The sequence below is a fragment of the Microtus pennsylvanicus genome, chromosome 22 (assembly GCF_037038515.1).
Source record: "Microtus pennsylvanicus isolate mMicPen1 chromosome 22, mMicPen1.hap1, whole genome shotgun sequence".
NCBI classification, from domain to species: domain Eukaryota; kingdom Metazoa; phylum Chordata; class Mammalia; order Rodentia; family Cricetidae; genus Microtus; species Microtus pennsylvanicus.
This window is the reverse complement of record NC_134600.1, coordinates 26,258,724-26,278,140: the sequence shown is the minus strand read 5'-3', so window position 1 is coordinate 26,278,140 and position 19,417 is coordinate 26,258,724. Positions and strand designations below refer to the sequence as shown.

General features: G+C 42.7%; 1 protein-coding gene across 3 annotated transcripts in view; it reads right to left on the bottom strand.

The window, feature by feature from the left end:
• Positions 1-1,159: 1,159 nt before the first annotated feature.
• Akap9 (A-kinase anchoring protein 9) overlaps positions 1,160-19,417 on the bottom strand; it is a 123,964-nt gene continuing 105,706 nt past the window's right edge. For all 3 annotated transcript variants that reach the window (XM_075956379.1, XM_075956380.1, XM_075956381.1), the window contains 12 exons: positions 18,169-18,382; positions 17,495-17,642; positions 14,817-15,485; positions 12,246-12,454; positions 11,590-11,695; positions 9,435-9,608; positions 8,328-8,522; positions 7,191-7,423; positions 5,249-5,334; positions 3,964-4,093; positions 3,353-3,492; positions 1,160-1,700 (listed from right to left, as the gene is read on the bottom strand). In XM_075956379.1, the coding sequence (XP_075812494.1) occupies positions 1,660-1,700; positions 3,353-3,492; positions 3,964-4,093; positions 5,249-5,334; positions 7,191-7,423; positions 8,328-8,522; positions 9,435-9,608; positions 11,590-11,695; positions 12,246-12,454; positions 14,817-15,485; positions 17,495-17,642; positions 18,169-18,382 (2,345 nt within the window). In that variant the 3' untranslated portion in view covers positions 1,160-1,659. The remainder of the gene's footprint in view (positions 1,701-3,352; positions 3,493-3,963; positions 4,094-5,248; positions 5,335-7,190; positions 7,424-8,327; positions 8,523-9,434; positions 9,609-11,589; positions 11,696-12,245; positions 12,455-14,816; positions 15,486-17,494; positions 17,643-18,168; positions 18,383-19,417) is intronic.

Here is a 19,417-nt window from a genome sequence, read left to right as displayed (position 1 = left end):
CACAGGATTCCCACATGGCTGTGGCCAGTGCAGCTGCGAGTTGCAATTGCTGTTTAAGAGAGCAGTTGTTTCAGAGGCAGGCACAGTGGTGGCCCATGACTTTGATCCCACCACTCAGAAGACAGAGGCAAGGGGAATCTCCGTGAGTTCAAGGCCAGCCTGGTCTACAGAGTGAGTTCCAGGACAGCCAAAGCTACACAGTAAAACCCTTGTCTAAAACAAACAAACAAGCAAGAGAGAGAGAGAGAGAGAGAGAGAGAGAGAGAGAGAGAGAGAGAGAGAGAGAGAGAGAGAGAGAGAGAGAGAGAGAGAGAATACATATATCTTAAAGGTGTCTTGATTTTAAAATATGGGTCTAAGAATATGTTGCTTTGGAAAAGAGGTTCTTCTTTTGTTACCACAGAAGATGAGAACCTATGGATTAATTTCCAACTACAATGATTTGGGCCAAGACCCCATAAAAAATCACTGTAAACACCCCCCAAAATACTTAGCCAAACAAAAAGCAGGAAGCAATTTGGAGAAAACTATGCCCATATTCCCAAATATTGTTTATAAATGTTTGTTTACATTTAAAAGGGAATATGCTATAGATTTGCATTGGTATGGCTCTTGGTTTATTGATACAAATTTAAGATCAATTTTGTTATATGTATGTTCCTGTTCTTGATTAAGGTATTGTGTTTGCGCAACTCATTTAAAATGCAATGTATAATTAAGAAATATAGGTCAATAGATAGTCATCTATAATAGTCAAGCTTGTAGTCATGTTAGTTAGGTTTATTAGAGCTGAATTCTCTGAGTTTCCCAACTAGAATGTGGCTGGCTTAGCACGAGGCATCCTAAATTTTGCTACACTCCTACTGATACAATTTAATATTCTTTGAGCTGATTTCTGCTAGGTTTGTGAGGAGGCCTCTTTGGACACAAGAACACTAAATGTAATAAAATATGGACTAATCATGAGAATGCCAACTTAGTTGAAAACGTTCACTTAGGGATAGTTCATACAAAGGCACACTGAAGATGTTCTGTAATGGAGAGAGAGAGAAACCCACTTTTGGATCTTAAGTTCTCCTTATTAGAGAGAAGTAACAAGATGCTATGTACCATAAGCTGAGCTGCGGCTGAGTTAAAAATGAAGACGGTTCAAATACAGTATGGTGAAAATGGCGAGGTCATTTTTATTTCAGTTCTTGACAAAATAGCCCAGTAAAGTTCAAAACTTCTACCATTATACAAAAATAGGTCTCTCCAAGTGATGCTGTGTCTTCATCACCAGTAGCAAATATATTAGGCAGAAACATGTGACCTTGTAAGAAAAGTGCAGGACACTGCGAGCTACTCATCTAGCAGCATTTGAAAAACTTTAACCTTTTCACCCATGTGATAAATACAGTTGATAATTTAATCATTTAAATTAGCATTCCACAAATATACATGTAATTTAATGATTACTGTGGGTGTTTATATACACAAACTCCAGTTTGTCTTTATGTGCTGGCAAGGATTTGTACACAACCGTAAGTGTGTTTGTACTGGTTGGTCCCACACAATATATATACATGATAAAAAAGCACAAAAGAGCCATTGATTTACAAAGGGAATCTATTTAAAATTCAGTTAATGCTTTCTCCTCATGACAGCATGATTTGAAAATTATCTCCTCATACCAGTATGATACTGGGAGGCAGGTGAACCTGTAAAATAAAAAAACAAAAAAACAGGAGAATCAGACTGTTACCAATATCAGGGCAGCCGGTTCATATAAGTAGATGATCTGTTTACAACCATCTCAAGATGTTGGGGGCCAGTGCAAGCCTGACAATCAGAGTTTGGTGCCCGGAACCCACATGGAGGAAGGAGAACCAGTTTCCACAAGGTTTTCAATGTCACATGCATGCTGTGGCCCAGATGTGCACATACGCATTAACGTAAAACAACAACAACAACACCACCCCATGACTTCAGACCTGAACTTCAACTGTCTTCTTAAACATTTATGTGTGTGCGTGCACATACTTGTGAGTACAGTCCAAGGATACCCTAGAGGACTGGATCCTCTGAAGCTGGAGTTACAAGGGAGTTGTGAGCTATTTGACACTGGGTGCTGGGAGCAGCCGCAGGTCTTCTAGAATAAACAGTGAGTCCTTAAGCACAGAGCTGTCTCTTCAGCCCTATAACTCAACCTTAGGTCTAAGAGGCTGACTACATTTAGAAGTCACCAAGCAGGGAAGTGAGACAATGCTCATGTGTTTTGTGACTGAAGGTTGCCTGGGTTAAAAAAATGACTTCTGTAGTCCATAGTATGTGTATTCATAGAAAGAGAGTCCTAAACATGATTAGGACAGGAGAAATGCCTTCCAAGAGCACTGACTGCTCTTCTGCGGACCTGGATTTGGTTCCCAGCAACCACATGGCAGCTCACAATCACCAGAAGCTCCCATCCTAGATGATCTGATGCACTCTTCTGGCCTCTGCAGGCACAGGCATGAATGAGGTCCACATACACACATAGAGGCAAAACACCCACCCATACAAAGACTAAATAATTAAAAAGCGAAAGCACCAAAGTGAACTGCTAGCACAGTAACTTAAACAAAGTGATTCAGTTTTGGGGCCAGTAGTGAGCAAAGGAAGGCAGGGAAGATTTTCCATGATGAATGGAATCTGCCTCTATATAAAGTATATACGAAAGATACTTCTTACAAAATGTGTAAAAATCTCTTAAATCTCATATTTTTATCTGTATGTGTATGTAGGTGATAACCCACAGTGCAGATAACCCACGAGGGCAGCTCGTGGGAGTTGCTTCTCTCCTACTTTGTGGATCAGAGTGACTGAATTCAGTAACTCAGGCTTGGAGGCAGGTGCCTTGACCTGCTGAGCCTTTTCTCCAGCCCTTAAAGTCCACCTTTATGGAGTGTATGACAGTGAACTTTTGAGGAGAGAAAAGATGGTGCTTACAGTGCAAGGGATGGCTTGTTTAAATGACATGTAGAAGGACAATTAGGAATGGGGACAATGGCTGCATTACTTGCTCAGGGCAAGGCCTGCTCTGCCTTCTACACTTTACTGCTTCCTATCACATGAGGAACAGGTTCTGCTGTGGACCTGTCTCAGAGTCCCTGGCAGAGCTCATATGAATTTTGTCTAATCACTGTCAGGAGCTGCTGACAGAACTTGGGAGTAATCAAGAGCCAGTTCTCTGCTGGTCAGAGTTTAAGCTGGGACGACCTGGGTACTTATGCACCAAGCTACAAGATTCGGTTAACCCAAAGAAAGCTGTCATGGAGTTAGAGAGACGGGTGGGTCTAGCATTGCCACAGCAGAAAAGTGGTAAAATCCAGACCTGACTGTAAAGTAGTTCCGAGTCGTCTCTGAAGTGCATCGATCTGGGTGACATAATCTGTCAGCGTTCTGCCAGGGTTATACTGCTGTAGCTGAGGATTTGTCAGGGCAGGATTAAAATCTACAAGAGTTCCTGGGTACCTGTGGATTAGAGTATGGTCAGAATCCAATTTCACAGAAACAGTCAGCCAAGTTGCCAGACTGCCTCTTCCCCGATCTATGTACTATCTGGCCTATACCCCCAGACATCTAAATAGAGGATTACAAGGAAGTAACTCTTCACTAAGCTCAAAGATGCTATTGTCATAGGAAGGCCCAGTACCAAGGCTGCAGAGTGCTCAGTGAATGATGGACATGTGCAAACCAACTGTTCCTGCGTGTGCTTTTCCAATGTCTAACTACAGCACGTATTTATAACTACAGCATTTGTTTCCTTTAGAAACCATTTAGAAATTAGAAGTAGCTCGTATTCTGAGCTTTAAGATATAGAAACTACATATAACTAAAGATATCTAGCTATTATAATGCAAAGTACCTTTAAATTCTAACAGTTGGTCCACTCCTCTCTGAAACATTACTATATCTATTCCAGCTAGGTTCGATAATTCTTACCTATTAAATGGTAAGGGAGACCTCGGGAAATCCAGGTCTGATCTTGAACTATAATGTGTCATTTGCCTTGGATCTGGATACAGTTCCAGCCCACTGGTGGAATGATAAAGTGGATCAGTCCTTTCAACACCTAAAAAAACCCAAAATACATCACTGTAAAGAAAAACGTACCAAGCCTCAGAAGACAGATATAAACCCAGTAAGGGTTTAAAAAGCAGTATATGATCTATGTGCTATTTACAGTCAGTTTCTCTTCTTGCTTAAAGAGAACAGTGTAACGCAAAGAGCCTTTCAGTAGTTTTCTGATTACCTTCCAACATGAATTAAGAGCTATGCTTCAAAGAAGATAAACTCACTGGAATATTTTATTTGTAAAATACAAGATCAAAGGGGGAAGAGTTTCTGAATGGGTGTGCTTCTGGGGGTGGGGGGAGATGATGTGGTAAAAACCCTATACTAATGAAACCAATTCTTTTAGTGGAAACCAAACAAAACCAAAAAAGTGAAATCAAGATTTGCTAACTGCTTGTGCCAACACAGGTGCCTGTGGTAAGGATTTCATCTCAGTGTGAGGCTATCCTAAAATACTCTCAGGAACCAAACATACTTCCTTTTCTCTGACTCTCAGAAGTCAGGACACCTGGACATGGCACAGCCCTGACATCACAACGTGTCCTCTATCCTGTGCCCTCCAGCTTTTGGCCTCCTTATGCCTGACATCACAACGTGTCCTCTATCCTGTGCCCTCCAGCTTTTGGCCTCCTTATGCCTGACATCACAACGTGTCCTCTATCCTGTGCCCTCCAGCTTTTGGCCTCCTTATGCCTTGAATAGCTCCAGCCCTAACATTTTGCTTACTGAGTTCTAGCTGTAGAGAGAAGGAATTTAAAGTTACCATTATTATATAACATGCTCAGAAATATAATGCTAAACTGTAAAAACTTTAAACCACAATTCTTCCACATGACTAAGAGCAATGCTCTCCAGCCCTGGCTCCACTATTTCCCTGCTGGATAATCTGAGGTGAACGGCAGGTGCTCTCCATGACTCAGCATCAGCAACAGTAACTGCCTATCAGAGGCCTGGGAGAACCCATGAAGAAAAACAGGGCTTGGTGCCGTCTATGTGCACCAGAAATCAGGCTCTAATTCCGGAAATCCCTAGCCTTACTCTAAGGCTGCTCACGGTCTTTGGACAGTATCAGCATTAGAACTGGTCATGTGACAGCTACTACACATGTAGCAATTTCAGAGTCATACAGAGAAACTACGTCATCTGACCTTACCTGGACCCACTCCAAAGCCATCCCTATTAACATTGTTGGGGCCAGAAGCTTTGACTCGATGCCATCGCCGAACCAAATATTTCATTCTAAAAGAGACCACAAGATAAAATCTCAAAGGACAGCTATGTAAATATAAATATACAATCTCAACAAAATTATGCCATTTAATTATGAACACAGAACACATTTCAGGACAATCACATGACTGCCCCAGTTAAACTCCACGTATTCTGTTGGTTTCTGGCCAAGTCACCAGGCACAGGGCAGAGCTGTGAGCTTCCTCTCTCCCCAGTGACTCTACAAGTGGGGGAAGGAGGAGATTAAGAGCAAAAGTGGACAGAAAAAGAGTGAGCAAAGGAAGAGTGAAAGGTAAAAGACAGAGGAGGAAAGAGTGGAGTCAGGCAGGTGAGGGACGAGAGCAAACCTCCACAGGCAGCGAGAGGAGGCCAGAGATATGGGGTGTGTTAGACCCCTTGAGCAGGAATAATAGTGGTGGTTTCAAAAGGAATGGGCTGTGCCCCCAATTAGCTGAATTCCTTGCTGACTGCCCATTTTGCCCTGGGCTACAGAACTTTTTGGAGTACCAGTTTTAATTTCTAAATGCCAATTTCAGGGTCCAGTGTAAGGAAGGTTAAAATATCACATGCCTACTGCAGGGCAAAAAGGGAGGGATTAGAGAGGTTTCATGGTACACACCTTTAACCCCAGCACTTGGGAGGCAGAGGGAGATAAATCTTTGTGTTTGAGGCCAGTCTGGTCTACAGAGTGAGTTCCAGGACAGCCAGGGTGACATAGTGAGACCCCATCTCAAACCACACCCCTAAAGCAGGGAGGTGAGGACTCGACAGTAGCTTCCCTCCTTCATGGTACCTTCTGGCATTTCTCAGCATTGCAGGCTCACCCCCATCACATCAGAAGACCATTTCCTGTCTATAAGGTCCAGGTATTCTACCCTCCCCACTAGGCCGAGCTGTCTGTATTAATGCACCCACTGTGCTTACCCCGGCTTATCCTATACTAGGGGAGGAAGGGAATGAGAGGTGAGAAAGGAGTGGAGCTGAGAAGCAACAGTGAGGCCTGGAGGAGGAAGGCAGGGTGGAAGCCAGCAGTAGATAAACCCTAGATCCTGTGTGAAGGGCTGGAGAGATGGCTCAGTGGTTTAAAGCACAGGCTGTTCTTTCACAGGAGCCCAATTTGATTCTCAGCACCCACATGGTAACATGGGAGCTCACGACAGATTGTAACTCCAGTTCCAGGTGCTCTGACATCCTCTTCTGGCCTCCGCAGGCTCCAGGCACACATGTGGTACGCATACATACACTCAGGTACAACATCAATACACACACAAATAAAAATAAGAAAGAGAAAAACAAAGGTAAACCAGCCAAACCCCATTAAGACTATCTGCCATCCTTTGACTGGCAGAACTTTTTAAAAACCAAAATTTGAGACTCGGGCTGCAGAGAGATAAAAGAAAAGAGACCCAGGGAGAAGCCCAGATTAAGACTCCAGTGGGTCAGGACTGGAAGACAGTTGGGGTTTTCACTCTACTGTAGCCACATACAGAACAGATGTTAAGTTCTTAGCCTGGCCTTCTAGACCTGAGCAGTCTTAGACCAGGCTTTCTTCAGTTTGGCACTGTGGAGTGACTTATTTTAACAAGTAAAAAAATAAATAAATGTACCAGCCTAAGTAATTTTTCAAAAACACCCTTCCTCCTTCCCCTTTTATGATCTATATGTGTGAGGTGGGATTATTTACAATTTTTAAAGGATAATCTGGGCTGGAGTCATCAGCTCCTAATACCTGGAAAGACACTTTCCAGGGAAAGATTCTGCTACAAGGTGAAAACCTTGAAATAAACAAGCAAGATGTCTACAGATCCTTCTTCACGTGTCCTTAGAAGGTTTAGGACGGAAATGAATTTTCTTCACAACTTTACCTTGTAATTGCAATAGACACTCTGACAGCTTTGCGAAATATGGCCAATCCCTTTGGGCGGCTGGTGCCTGTTTCAGGATTGCGGAAGCCTGGGAATCCTGTCATGTGGAAAAGCAGCCCCACAGTGGCCTCTTCGCATTCCTGGAATCTCCCCAAGAGCAGCAGCAAGTATTTCTTTTGGAATACAAGGGCTTTCCGAAAACTCTCAGCTCGCAAGTATTTACCATAAATTCTCTATATTTAAAGAAGGGAAGAACAAAGACCAGAGAAGTCAGTTGAGCTGTCCTCCAGAGGGGACTGCCTAGATGAAAACAGAAGACAAGGGTTAGGCTGTAGGCCAGGCTGTTGTTCATGGTGTTACCTGACATGACAGGAGACAGAAGAAGCCTTTGGAATACAACTTCTAAAATCAGAGTTATGTTTTTTGTTTTTTGGGGGCTAGCTGTTTTACTCAAATTTACTGCAAACACATTTTTTTTAAAAAAAAATTATTTATTTATTCTGTATAAAATATTCTGTCTGTGTGTATGCCTGCAGGCCAGAAGAGGGCACCAGACCCCATTACAGATGGCTGTGAGCCACCATGTGTTTGCTGGGAATTGAACTCAGGACCTCTGGAAGAGCAGGCAATGCTCTTAACCACTGACCCATCTCTCCAGTCCTGCAAACATTTTTTATCATTATCATTTATGTTTAAAATACTTTGTTAAAATTACAGTCACTTATCAATTTATGTTCTTAAGTACGTTAATGTTTTCTGTCACTGTATTCCGTGCCATAGCTGGAACAAATATTCCAGATACTTTTCTTCCTTTTCACTTTGGACTTTAGATGAACTGATCATGGCAGTTTTATTACTGCATACATTCGCAGCATTAGAGAGACCACTCACAGGGCACGATGCTCTTCCAGACAGTCACGGTGCTGTACTTACACCATGCACGAGAAGAGTTCTGTGTGTCTAATAGGAGACAAGACTCTGGGGAATAAGGCCACACTGCTGACAGCAGGAAAGCAGAGCTGCATGTGTTGCAATTTTGGGCATGCGTCTCTACAGAGATCCCTCTGGACGCAGTCTGAGCAGCAACTACATTTCTGTGGTCTGTTCAGTTAGGAGAAGCCAGAGAGGTTTGCGTACCTTAAAGACTGCATTTTCAGGGCTCCTATTCTGATGTAAAGTGTCATTTTTCAGCTCATCTTTTAGTCGGCACACTTTCGCTTCTGCCCTTTGCAGGGATTTCTGAAGAGTCAGCTTCTCGTTGCTCCAGACTTCTTTTTCTGAGGCAATGATGTCTTTGATGCTGGCACTACCATCAAATGAGAACCTAGAGGACTGCAGAGACATGGCCTGTCACAAGTTTTCAAGAAGACTGAATTAAATCACAGTGGATTGCCTAGCCTGGGTCAAAGTGTTGATCCCCCATCACCGAAGTGAAGAGAAGCCAGCATGAGTGAGTGACTCTCAGGTTGGCCACATGAACACATTATCCACTTGGCTATGTGGATGTTTTGATGGCCTTTTCTGCTTTAAAATATAAGGGTAAACATAGAGACTAGCCCTATTCTTTGTAGCATTAAAAAAAATTGAATTCAGAGAGTAAGGTATTAGTCCGAAATAACTTTTTTTTTTTTTAAGACAATGTCCCAATGGTGAAGGAAGACTAACCCTCACTAGTCAGAGATTTGGTAATGTAGATCAGACTAACCATGAATTCAGAGATCTGTCTGCCTTTGCCTCTAGAGTGCTGGGATTAAAGGTATGTGATTCCATGCTCAGATTAACATCATCTTTCACTTGGTCATAAGTGTAGTAAGTAGTAACTGATGAGAATAATAATCAGTATCTGCATTTGAATATCTCTTTCAGTGTGTCTGCTTTCAGTGACACAAACTTCTTTAGACCTTAGATTGAATATGAGTTGGTTTCCTCATGTACAAGGCTGGATGCAGATGAGCAATTCTATGTGTGGGTGCGTGTGTGCGTATATATACGCACACATATACATATACACACACATACATACATACATACGCACACACGCACCCCACCCCCCCCCCGCACATAAAACCCAGAGTGTGGTAAAGAAGTGTCCCTTAATAATAAGAATTTTTATTATTGTTGTCATTGTATATAATATATTCCACATATCCTAATAAGAGTCATACATGGAATTTTTATACTATGGTTAAAAATAGAACTAGGGAGAAATTCTTAGTTTTGAATTACTTCTAAAAACAAACTTACACAATTTCTCTCAGCACTTGTCTGTTGATAAAACTTTATCTGTTCTTCCAGTTGCATAATAATGTTCCGCAAGTTGTTCTTTTCCTCAGTTAGTTGGTTAACATGTCCTGTTACTTCAGAGATTTGTCTTAATATGGTTTCCGTACAAGAGGTACTGGAGGATACTAAGCTGTGCTGGAGAAACAAAATGACGCAAGGTTATATAGACACACATGCACATGAGGAAACAGGTGCTGAGACCAACAGAGTCCATGAACCCGTGCTCGGTAATAGTAGAAATCTGCCAGGCAGGAGACAGCCGGGAGGACACAGGAAGCAGGAGGAGCATAGAAGGCCTAAACAAGGTGACAGCGAGCCAAGGAAGATGTGACGGGGGTGGGGGGTGGTGCCACAAACAAAATTTACAGCCTTTGGCAGCAGTGTAATGTAGAACAGCATATGGAAGGTGCACATCCATGGTACCTGCTAGTATGGATAGGAATTGTAACAGGTTACAGAAGAAGACAGAGAGGAAAGGGCACAGGAGTGGACATTTCCATAGCCTGTGACTGCTTCCATGGACAGGTAAGAGTGAAGGATATGGTCTATGGTGACTTTCGGCTTTCCACACTGAGTGATATCAGAACCAGAAAAGGGGTATGAGGAAGAAAGGTGGAAGAGAAAACAATGTTTAGGTTTGATTGTGTCTGTGACCTCCTGACACAAATATGTCTAGTAGCTAGCTGAAAATAGAAGCCTGGGCCACAGGTTAAGAAAAAAGGTCTATACCAAAACAGTCCACAGGTCAAAATTCTTGTCACTTTGTTCACCTAAGCCCCAGAACCTCAAGCAACAATTGGACAGAGCAGGAGAGCTCATGCTGAGGGAACAGGGAGGTTCACAGTTGGAGTCACAGAAAAGCATAGCAACTGCAGAGAGAGCAGACAGCTGGCTGGAGCAGGGGAGGGAGCAGGCAGAGCTGGCTGGAACAGGGGAGGGAGCAGACAGCTGGCTGGAGCAGGGGAGGGAGCAGGGGAGGGAGCAGGCAGAGCAGGGGAGGGAGCAGGCAGAGCTGGCTGGAGCAGGGGAGGGAGCAGGCAGAGCTGGCTGGAGCAGGGGAGGGAGCAGGCAGAGCTGACTGGAGCAGGGGAGGGAGCAGGTAGAGCAGGGGAGGGAGCAGGCAGAGCTGGCTGGAGCAGGGGAGGGAGCAGGTGAGGGAGCAGGCAGAGCTGGCTGGAGCAGGGGAGGGAGCAGGTGAGGGAGCAGGCAGAGCTGGCTGGAGCAGGGGAGGGAGCAGGCAGAGCTGGCTGGAGCAGGGGAGGGAGCAGGTGAGGGAGCAGGCAGAGCTGGCTGGAGCAGGGGAGGGAGAGCACTGGCACAGAAGACAAGGAAAAACAGACTTTAAGAGAGTAAAACAACCTAGATGCCGCTCAATGGAAGAGTGCATAAAGAAAGTGTGGCACATCTACACAAAAGTTGGGAGCATGGGAGTGGGGTGGGGGAAAGGGGAGAGGGGCAGAAAGAAGGGAAGGACTGGGGAGAGCTTGGGGGAGTGGGATGGTTGAGATGGAGGAAGGGTGGATATGGGAGCAGGGGAAAAGATATCTTCATTAAGGGAACCATTTTAGGGTTGGCAAGAGACTTGGCTCTAGAGGGGATCCCAGGTGTCCATGGGGATGTCCCCTGTTAGGTACTTGGACAGCAGAGGAGAGGGTGCCTGAACTGGCCTTGTTCCATAGTCACACTGATGAATATCTTGAATATCACCTAGAATCTTTGTCCGGTGACAGATGGAGACAGAAACAGAGACCAACATCAGAGCACTGGCTGAGCTCCCAAGGTCCAGTTGAAGAGCAGAAGGAGGGAGAAGATGAGCAAGGAAGTCTGGACTACGAGGGATTGGTCCACCCACTGAGACAGTGTGCCTGTTCTAATGGGAGCTCACCAAATCCAGCTGGACTGGGACTGATGGAGCATGTGATCAAACCGGACTCTCTGAACGTGGCTGACAAAGGGGGCTGACTGAGGAGCCATAATGGCACTGGGACTTGTTTCTACTGCATGTACTGGCTTTTTGGGACCCTAGTCCATTTGGATGCACACATTCCTAGGCCTGGATGGAGGATAATTTCATTTGATATTTGCTGTCTCTACAAAGAATTTTAAAAAGTCTTACCTCATTATGTGGACAGCTAGTTAGTCGTTGTACTCGCAAAATAAGTCGATCAATTCTTTCTCGAACCCAATTTAAAACATCCTCATCCGATACTTCAAACTCTTGTCTTTATAAAAAAGACAAAAAGTCAAAACAGATCTCACAATAACACTTCTTAACACACACTAGAGGCTAGAGACACTCTGCCTGTTGTACTAACACACACTAGTGACTAGGGTTGCTGTTTGTGTCACTAACACACTCTAGAGGCTAAGACCGCTCTGTCTGCGTCACTAACACACTAGCAGCGAAGGATGCTCTGTTTCACTTGTCAGTTTACTCTTAAATATGACCCCTTTCTGGTTCAAGGAGTAGTTGTTTCCAGACAGGTAAGCTCTGCTAAAGAACATCATCTAATGCAGATTGCATTATCTTTAAAATATTTCTTTTTTGATATGGGTGTGGTGTTGCATGCCTTTATTCCCAGGAGGCAGAGGCAGACAGGTTGTTCTACACGTTTGAGGCCAGCCTGGTCTGCAGAGTGAATTCTAGTCCAGCCAGAGCGACATAGTGAGATGCTGTCTGAATAAAAGAAAACAAAAACAAAATCCAACATTTTCTCACTCCTGCCTGATCTGTCAAGAGTATCATTTCTATAGAGCAGGCAGAAGGCTAACCTGTTACAGGCTTTCTGGGCTATGTGTAGTTGAAGTTTCGTAGCCAAATGCTGAAGTTTCTGTCTGATAGCGTGTACATCATTATAAGAGACAATTGCTCCTCCATTCGTTTCAATCACTTTTGCATAGCTTGTGTTTTTGGTTTCTTCCATTTTTTGCTGAAGAACCCAGTTTCTAGTTCGGTCGTCAGTAACGTTCCAGGTGGCTTCCTGGCAATTTTGGACAGAAAAAAAAAATACTCACAAATGAGCAACATTTCATTTTCTTTCTTGAGGGGAAACTCACCTATCATCCCCTGCTACCTCAGAGGAACTCTGAACTACAGGCTGCAGCTGCACAAAGCGGACCAAGAGGCTGCAGCTGCGCACAGCGGGCCAAGAGGCTGCAGCTGCACACAGCGGGCCAAGAGGCTGCAGCTGCACACAGCGGGCCAAGAGAGACCTCAGCGGCTTCCTGAGACACAGACAGTGACTGCACAGAGTAGATTAACAGCAGCTCCCTAAGACACAGACAAGGATTGGACCAGGAGGCAAAGAAGCAGTCAGTACCAACTGAAGGAAGAGGTGGGTAGGCATCAATGCAAAAATTCATTCAATAACCTAAAAAGCAATGTGGTAACGCCAGAACCCAGTGGTCATACAACAGGAAGACCTGATCATTCTAAACCAGAGGCAGCAGAGGAAAATTTAAATATAACTTTCTGAAGATGATATAGACCCTAAAAGAGGAAATAAAAAATTCCCTTAAGGAGATGGAGGAAAAGACAAAAAATTGAAGGAAATTAGTAAATTTCCTTTAAAGAAAGTCAAGAAAACTAAGAAGAAACAAACAGGTGAGTAAGCAGTTCAAGACTAGAAAACTGCAATAGAGGCAATAGAGAAAACACAAACAGAGAGAATTAGGGAAATGGAAATCTGGGTACATGAACAGGAACTACTGATGCAAGCACAACCAACAGAATACAAGAGACGGAAGAGAGCATCTCAAATGATGAAGATACCAGAGAGGAAATACTAGTCATTAGTCAAGGAAAATGTTAAATCTAATAATTTCTTAACACAAAGCATCCAGGAAATCTGGGACACCATGAAAAGACCAAACCTAAGAATAATAAGGAATAGAAGCAGGAGGAGAACTCCAGCTCAAAGGCACAGAAAATATATTTAAAATCATAGAAAACTTTCCCAACCTAAAGAAGGTACAAGAAGCATACAGAACACTGGATAGACTGGATCAAAAAAAAAAAAATCCCCCCTCGCCATATAATAATGAAAACACAAAACATACAGAATAAAGAAAGAATATTAAGAGCTGCAAAGAAAAAGGTCAAGTAACATATAAAGGCAGACCTATCAGAATTACACCCCATTTCTCAATGGAAACCATGAAAGCCAGAAGGTCCTGGACAGATGTGCTGAGACACTAAGAGACCATGGATGCAAGCCCAGAGTACTATACCCAGCAAAGCTTTCTTTCACCATCAATGGAGAAAACAAGATACTTCATGACAAAACCAAATTTAAATAATACCTATTCACAAACCCAGCCCGACACTGATGCAGGACAATTGTCTATATTCTGTCAATTATGTTTTAAATAAACGCTGATTGGCCAGTAGCCAGGCAGGAAATATAGGTGGGACAACCAGACAGGAAGTAGAGGTGGGTCAATGAGAACAGGAGAATCCTGGGAAGGAGGAAGCCCATTCCTCGGCAGTCCTGTCCAGACACCGAAGAAGCAAGATGTGACTATGCCACTGAAAAAGGTACTGAGCCATGTGGCTAACACAGATAAGAATAATGGGCTAATGTAGGTTAAAAGAGTTAATAAGAAGCCTGAGCTAATGGACCAATCAGTTTATGATTAGTGTAGATCTCTGTTTGATTTCTTTGGGACTTAATGACTGTGGGAACTGGACAGGAATAACACTACACAAAGTACTAGAAAGAAAACACTAACCCAAGGAAGCTAACTGCACCCAAAAACACACAGGCAACAAATAGCCTCATACCAGGAAATCCCAAAGAAGGAAAACACACAAACACTACCACCAAAACAATAACGGGAATTAGCAATCACTGGTCATTTATATCTCTCCATATCAATGGACTCAATTCATCTATAGAAGATGCAGGCTAAGAGAATGGATACTAACAGGATCCAGCCTTCTCCTGTATACAAGAAACACACCTCAACCTCAATGACAGACACTACCTCAGAGTAAAGGGATGGGACAAGATTTCCCACAAACAGACTCAAGAAACAAGTTATCATCATCCTAATAACTTTCTTGAGGGAACAAAATTACTATACATATTTCAAATAAAATTCTACAGACACTGTTTTTGGGATGATTTGAACATAAGTATTTTAAAATATTATAAAATATTAAGATTATTGTTACATATTAAAATTACTTATAACTTTAAAATAATTGTTATCACTGTGTGTGTGTCTATGTGCACCCATGCCACAAGGTACATCCAGAGGTCAGAGAGCAGGTCTGCAGATATGACCCACTAACCTGTCTCTCCTGTCTTTATACATATGGGAAAAGAAACAAACATTTACCTCATTAATATTCTGATATACGAGTCGTTTACTTCTCCGTTTTTCCTCCTGCCCTAGCTCCTGATTTTGGAATTCCTGCATAATCGCTTGTAGTCGTTTTCCCTCGAGGTCGAGCTTGTGTACCTGGTGTCTTTTCTCTTCTAGTTGGAGTTGAAGCTCCTCCACTTTGCCCTGAAGCTCCTCCATTTTTCTCTGGCCCAGGTTGTTTGCTTCTTTTTCTAGTTGCAAGGTTTTCTGATGAATCTGCCTGTCCTTTTCCATCTGATATTTAGTTTCCAAAGAATCCAGTTTATATTTTTGAGATTCATTTACAAGTTCGATTATGCGTTTTTGCTTTTCCTCTACTTGTTCTTGTAGGTACTGAAGTAGTTCCGCAGGAGGGACGGCTGGCTGGGGCTGCAGGTCATCACCTCTGTTCTTCAGCTGGGCATGCAGCTCTCGCTCCTTGTCTAAGCTCTCCTTCAACTCCCGAATTCTAACTTTTTCAGATTCTAGAAGAACTTGGAGCATTATGTTCCGGCCTTGTTCTTCTGATAACTGTGCATTATGTAATATTTTCTGAGACTCCATTTTTTCCTGTAGATCATCTAATAGTTGTTTTTGTTGTCCCAGAAGTGTATCTAAGTGTATATTCCTCTGTTTCTGGTCCTCCAGAATGAATCTGAGATCCTTGAGATGAACATGTTAATATTAAAAATACTGTTAAAGTATGTAACCATGACTTTGCAGCAACATGAAAGCACTTGGTAATTGAAGACAGAATTGTTATCCAGTACATAGAGGGAATTATTTAGACAGCCAAATGGCTTGCTTGCATCAAGGATATAAACACAACCTTCTCCAGCTAAATATAAAGCAGAGTACATTTCTTCAAATTACTATCTTTAAAATATGCATGTTCTTATGCTACCTTTGCAATATATTAATAAAACATATTTTTAAATGTTTATGTACTTATACATAACAGCACAAGAAAACAGCTGTTCTTCAGTGTCATGACAAGCAGAGAAGAACCATGGGCATGGGGGAGGAGGTCAACTTCAGAGAGGAAGAGAGGGCATGGAATGCATGTGAAATTAAAATACAAAGGGGTTGCTGGGAGGTGGTGGGGCACGCCTTTAATCCCAGCATTTGGGAGGCAGAAGCAGATGGATCTTTTGTAGACGGAGACTGTTTGGACACTGTTCGTTCATTTTCCGGCCACCCAGACCCAAGTAATAACACAGAAACTATATTAACTACAACAGTGTTTGGTCAGTGACTCTAGTCTATTCCTAGCTAGTTCTTACATGTTAAATTAAGCCATACCTATTATTCTGTGCATCACCATGAGGCTGTTTACCAGGTAAAATTCTGGTGTGTCCTTCTCCTTCTGAAGATAAATGGCATCTCTCTTGACTCTGCCTACACTCTATATCTGTTCTGAATTCCCGCCTGGCTTTACTCTGCTAAGCCTTTGGCATTACCAATAGTAATAAAACATATTCATAGCATACACAGGGAATCCCACATCAGATCTCTGAGTTCAAGGCCAGCCTCATTTACAGAATGACTTCCAGAACAGCTATGTAGAGAAACCCCGTCTTGAAAAACCAACCAATGAAACAAAAAACCAAAGAGAACTCTTTGAGGGGAGGTAAAGAACAACTGGAGGATGGGCAGGGGGCGTGAGAAGGCACTGAGAGTGGGCAATGGATGAGAACAAGAATGCCGCATGGATGGAACACCATAATGAAGCTGATTACTTAAGAGATTAATTTAAAAACTAGAGTTTAAAAAGGAACTGTGCAAAAAATGGTAAGATTTGGCGGCATAATTCTTTCTTCTGCAATGTGGATTTCTGAGAGCATGTGATAGAAACTGAATTCTACTGTCTCAGTCTTTTGGAAAGAAGGACCCTATTGCAAAATGGTCAGATGTCTATAGAGAATCTGAGATAGCTGCTCCTTTGCTTTCTAATGTTCATTGAGCAAACTTTGCCCCATGCATATAGTCATTAAAAAGTTTGCCGGGTTGGCTGGAGAAGGGGTTCCTTGGTTAACGGCTGTTCTTTCAGAGGACTGGGTTCAGTTCCCAGATAGGTCACAGATGGCTGTAACTCCAGTCCCATGGGATCAATGCCATCACCTGACCTCCTCCATTAATGTATGCACATGGTGCACAGATGCACATGGAGGCTAAAACTCATATGCAAAATTTACAATCTCTCTCTGTGTGTGTGTGTGTGTGTGTGTGTTAAAAAGGCAAGCAAAGGCAGTAATAAACAGTACAGAGAACAGGTCAAATCCAGAAATACCGAAGCTCAGATTATTTAAAAAATACCCTAAAATAGGAATATTAATCAAAACAGCAGGGAAGGAGGAGCGTCTACCCCAGTGAACTGCAAGCAGAGACAGAAGGACAGCCTTTGGAACTCACAGGTTCACAGTGACACTGCAGAAATAAGGGCAGACAGGAGATCTGTGTGTTATAGAGCACTCAGCTGCCAGGGAAGGGGCCTTGCAATCCCTGGTAGGAGGAACGTTAGGGAAGGAAACACACAGTATCACATTAACTTTTCCTTCTATTATGGTCTAGACAATTAGCATTAACAACTTCCACCTTTTAAAGGAGAAGACTGACAACTGGACGGAGCAAGCCTTATAACTTAGAATCCTCCACGATAATAAAGACAATACCTTAAGTTCTTCATCCTGCTCTTCGCTGTGGCCTGACTTGGCTTTCTCTGTTGCTAAAGCACACTGAAGTTCTTGTGATTTCATCTGTTCATTTTCTAATGTATCAGTCGGTAAATGAACGTCATCTACTTTATCTTGAACTTTGAGCCTAAATTAGAAAACATGAACTCAACATTATCTTGGTGAACAGTATCACCACAAGGAGGAGCTTGCACTCCAAGACTGAGGCATATTATAAAGTAGCCACAGTGTGTCTAGTCGAGGCTTCTTGACTGGTTCACTTCAAGTGAACGGTTATCTCTAATAGTGTAATTTATTTACTATGGTAAATAGTAACTCAATTCAGTGCCAGAAAGATACTATATAACGTTTTTGTCTTTTACGGCACATAGAAATCATATGCGTTTTTGTGTGTGAAATCAACATCAGTAATTGGTTAAGATAGACGCCAAAATAATATCTAATAATTGTTGACTAGGACAGAAGTCATAGCAGAGGGAAGCCAAAATGATCACATTTTAAATTTGGGAAGAACAATCAATTTTCTTGCTCTCTTCATTCTTTTGCTATTTAAACTCAATGCTTGCTGCTCCTGTGTGTACCATGTGCATGACGGTTATGACAAGTCAGTACAATTCTTCCTCTGACCGTCAAACTAAAGCAGCCCGGCATACCTGAACGCTTCCAGGTCCTTTGTGTGTTTATGCTGGACCTTCAACGTGGCTTCTAGCTCCAGCTGTGTCCGTGAAAGGGCATATTTTAATTTTGAAACCACTGTTTTTTCTGAACTCAGCTGTTCCTGTAGCTTGGCCATTTGGTCTTTCATGCCACATGGTTGTTCTTTGGTCTCCAGCTTGCCAGACTGCTGCATACTGCAGTCCAGGAGTTCTACAGGGAAAGGGACAGGCATTAAAAGATGGCCCAGCAACTCATGTGTGACTGGTATTTTGCTTAAGAACTAATCCATAATTCAGGAGATTACTACAAAAAAATCATCAAGGGCTGGAGAGATGGCTCAGCGGTTAAGAGCATTGCCTGCTCTTCCAAAGGTCCTGAGTTCAATTCCCAGCAACCACATGGTGGCTCACAACCATCTGTAATGAGGTCTGGTGCCCTTTCCTGGCCTGCAGGGATACACACAGAACACTGTATACATAATAAATAAATAAATATTAAAAAAAATCATCAAGTGCACCCAGTCCCTCAAACTGGTAATTTATATGAAGTTTCTTTTTCTTAAGAGTGCTGGGGGGTGGGGGAAGAGGCATCAGAACTAAAAACACATGAAAATGACAAAAATATAACAATGCACTAATGGATGCAAGATTTAGAACAAACAACTTTAAATGCTCATAAAATTCTGTAGATAGGAGCTTGTGTATTTGTTGACTTGGAGTGCCAACCATTGATAGTGAACATTCCCAGTGCTTTCTGACAGCCATATACAACATTCACAGGAGTTACTCATGGGACAATCACTACAATCATCCAATTATTCTTGCTATTTTTTTCAGTTTCTTTTAGATAAGGTCTCACTCTTTAATCCTGCCCAGACAGGTGAAGCTCTGTGGTGACATCAAACCTGTGCTGTCTTTAAACTATACGAAATACAGTTACTAAAGATGTAGCAAGTGTCCTCCACACGCGATGAGGCTCCTCTCTAACTAGCTTGACTGAAGCATGTCTCTACTGAGAAGTGGGAAAGTAACCCTAAGGCCCACCCAGAAGGGAACTCCAGCTAGTCTGTATCCATGTGAAAAGGGGAACGACACACGTGCACAGCACAGGCAGCACTCTGACGACACCAGCTGTAGGCAAAGATGTTAAGCAGCAGAACATTCATACCTTGCTAGTGAGGGCCACACTGAAGGACTGTTTTCTAAATTTTGGGCAAGGCAAGGTATTGCAAACTTGTCACTTGTG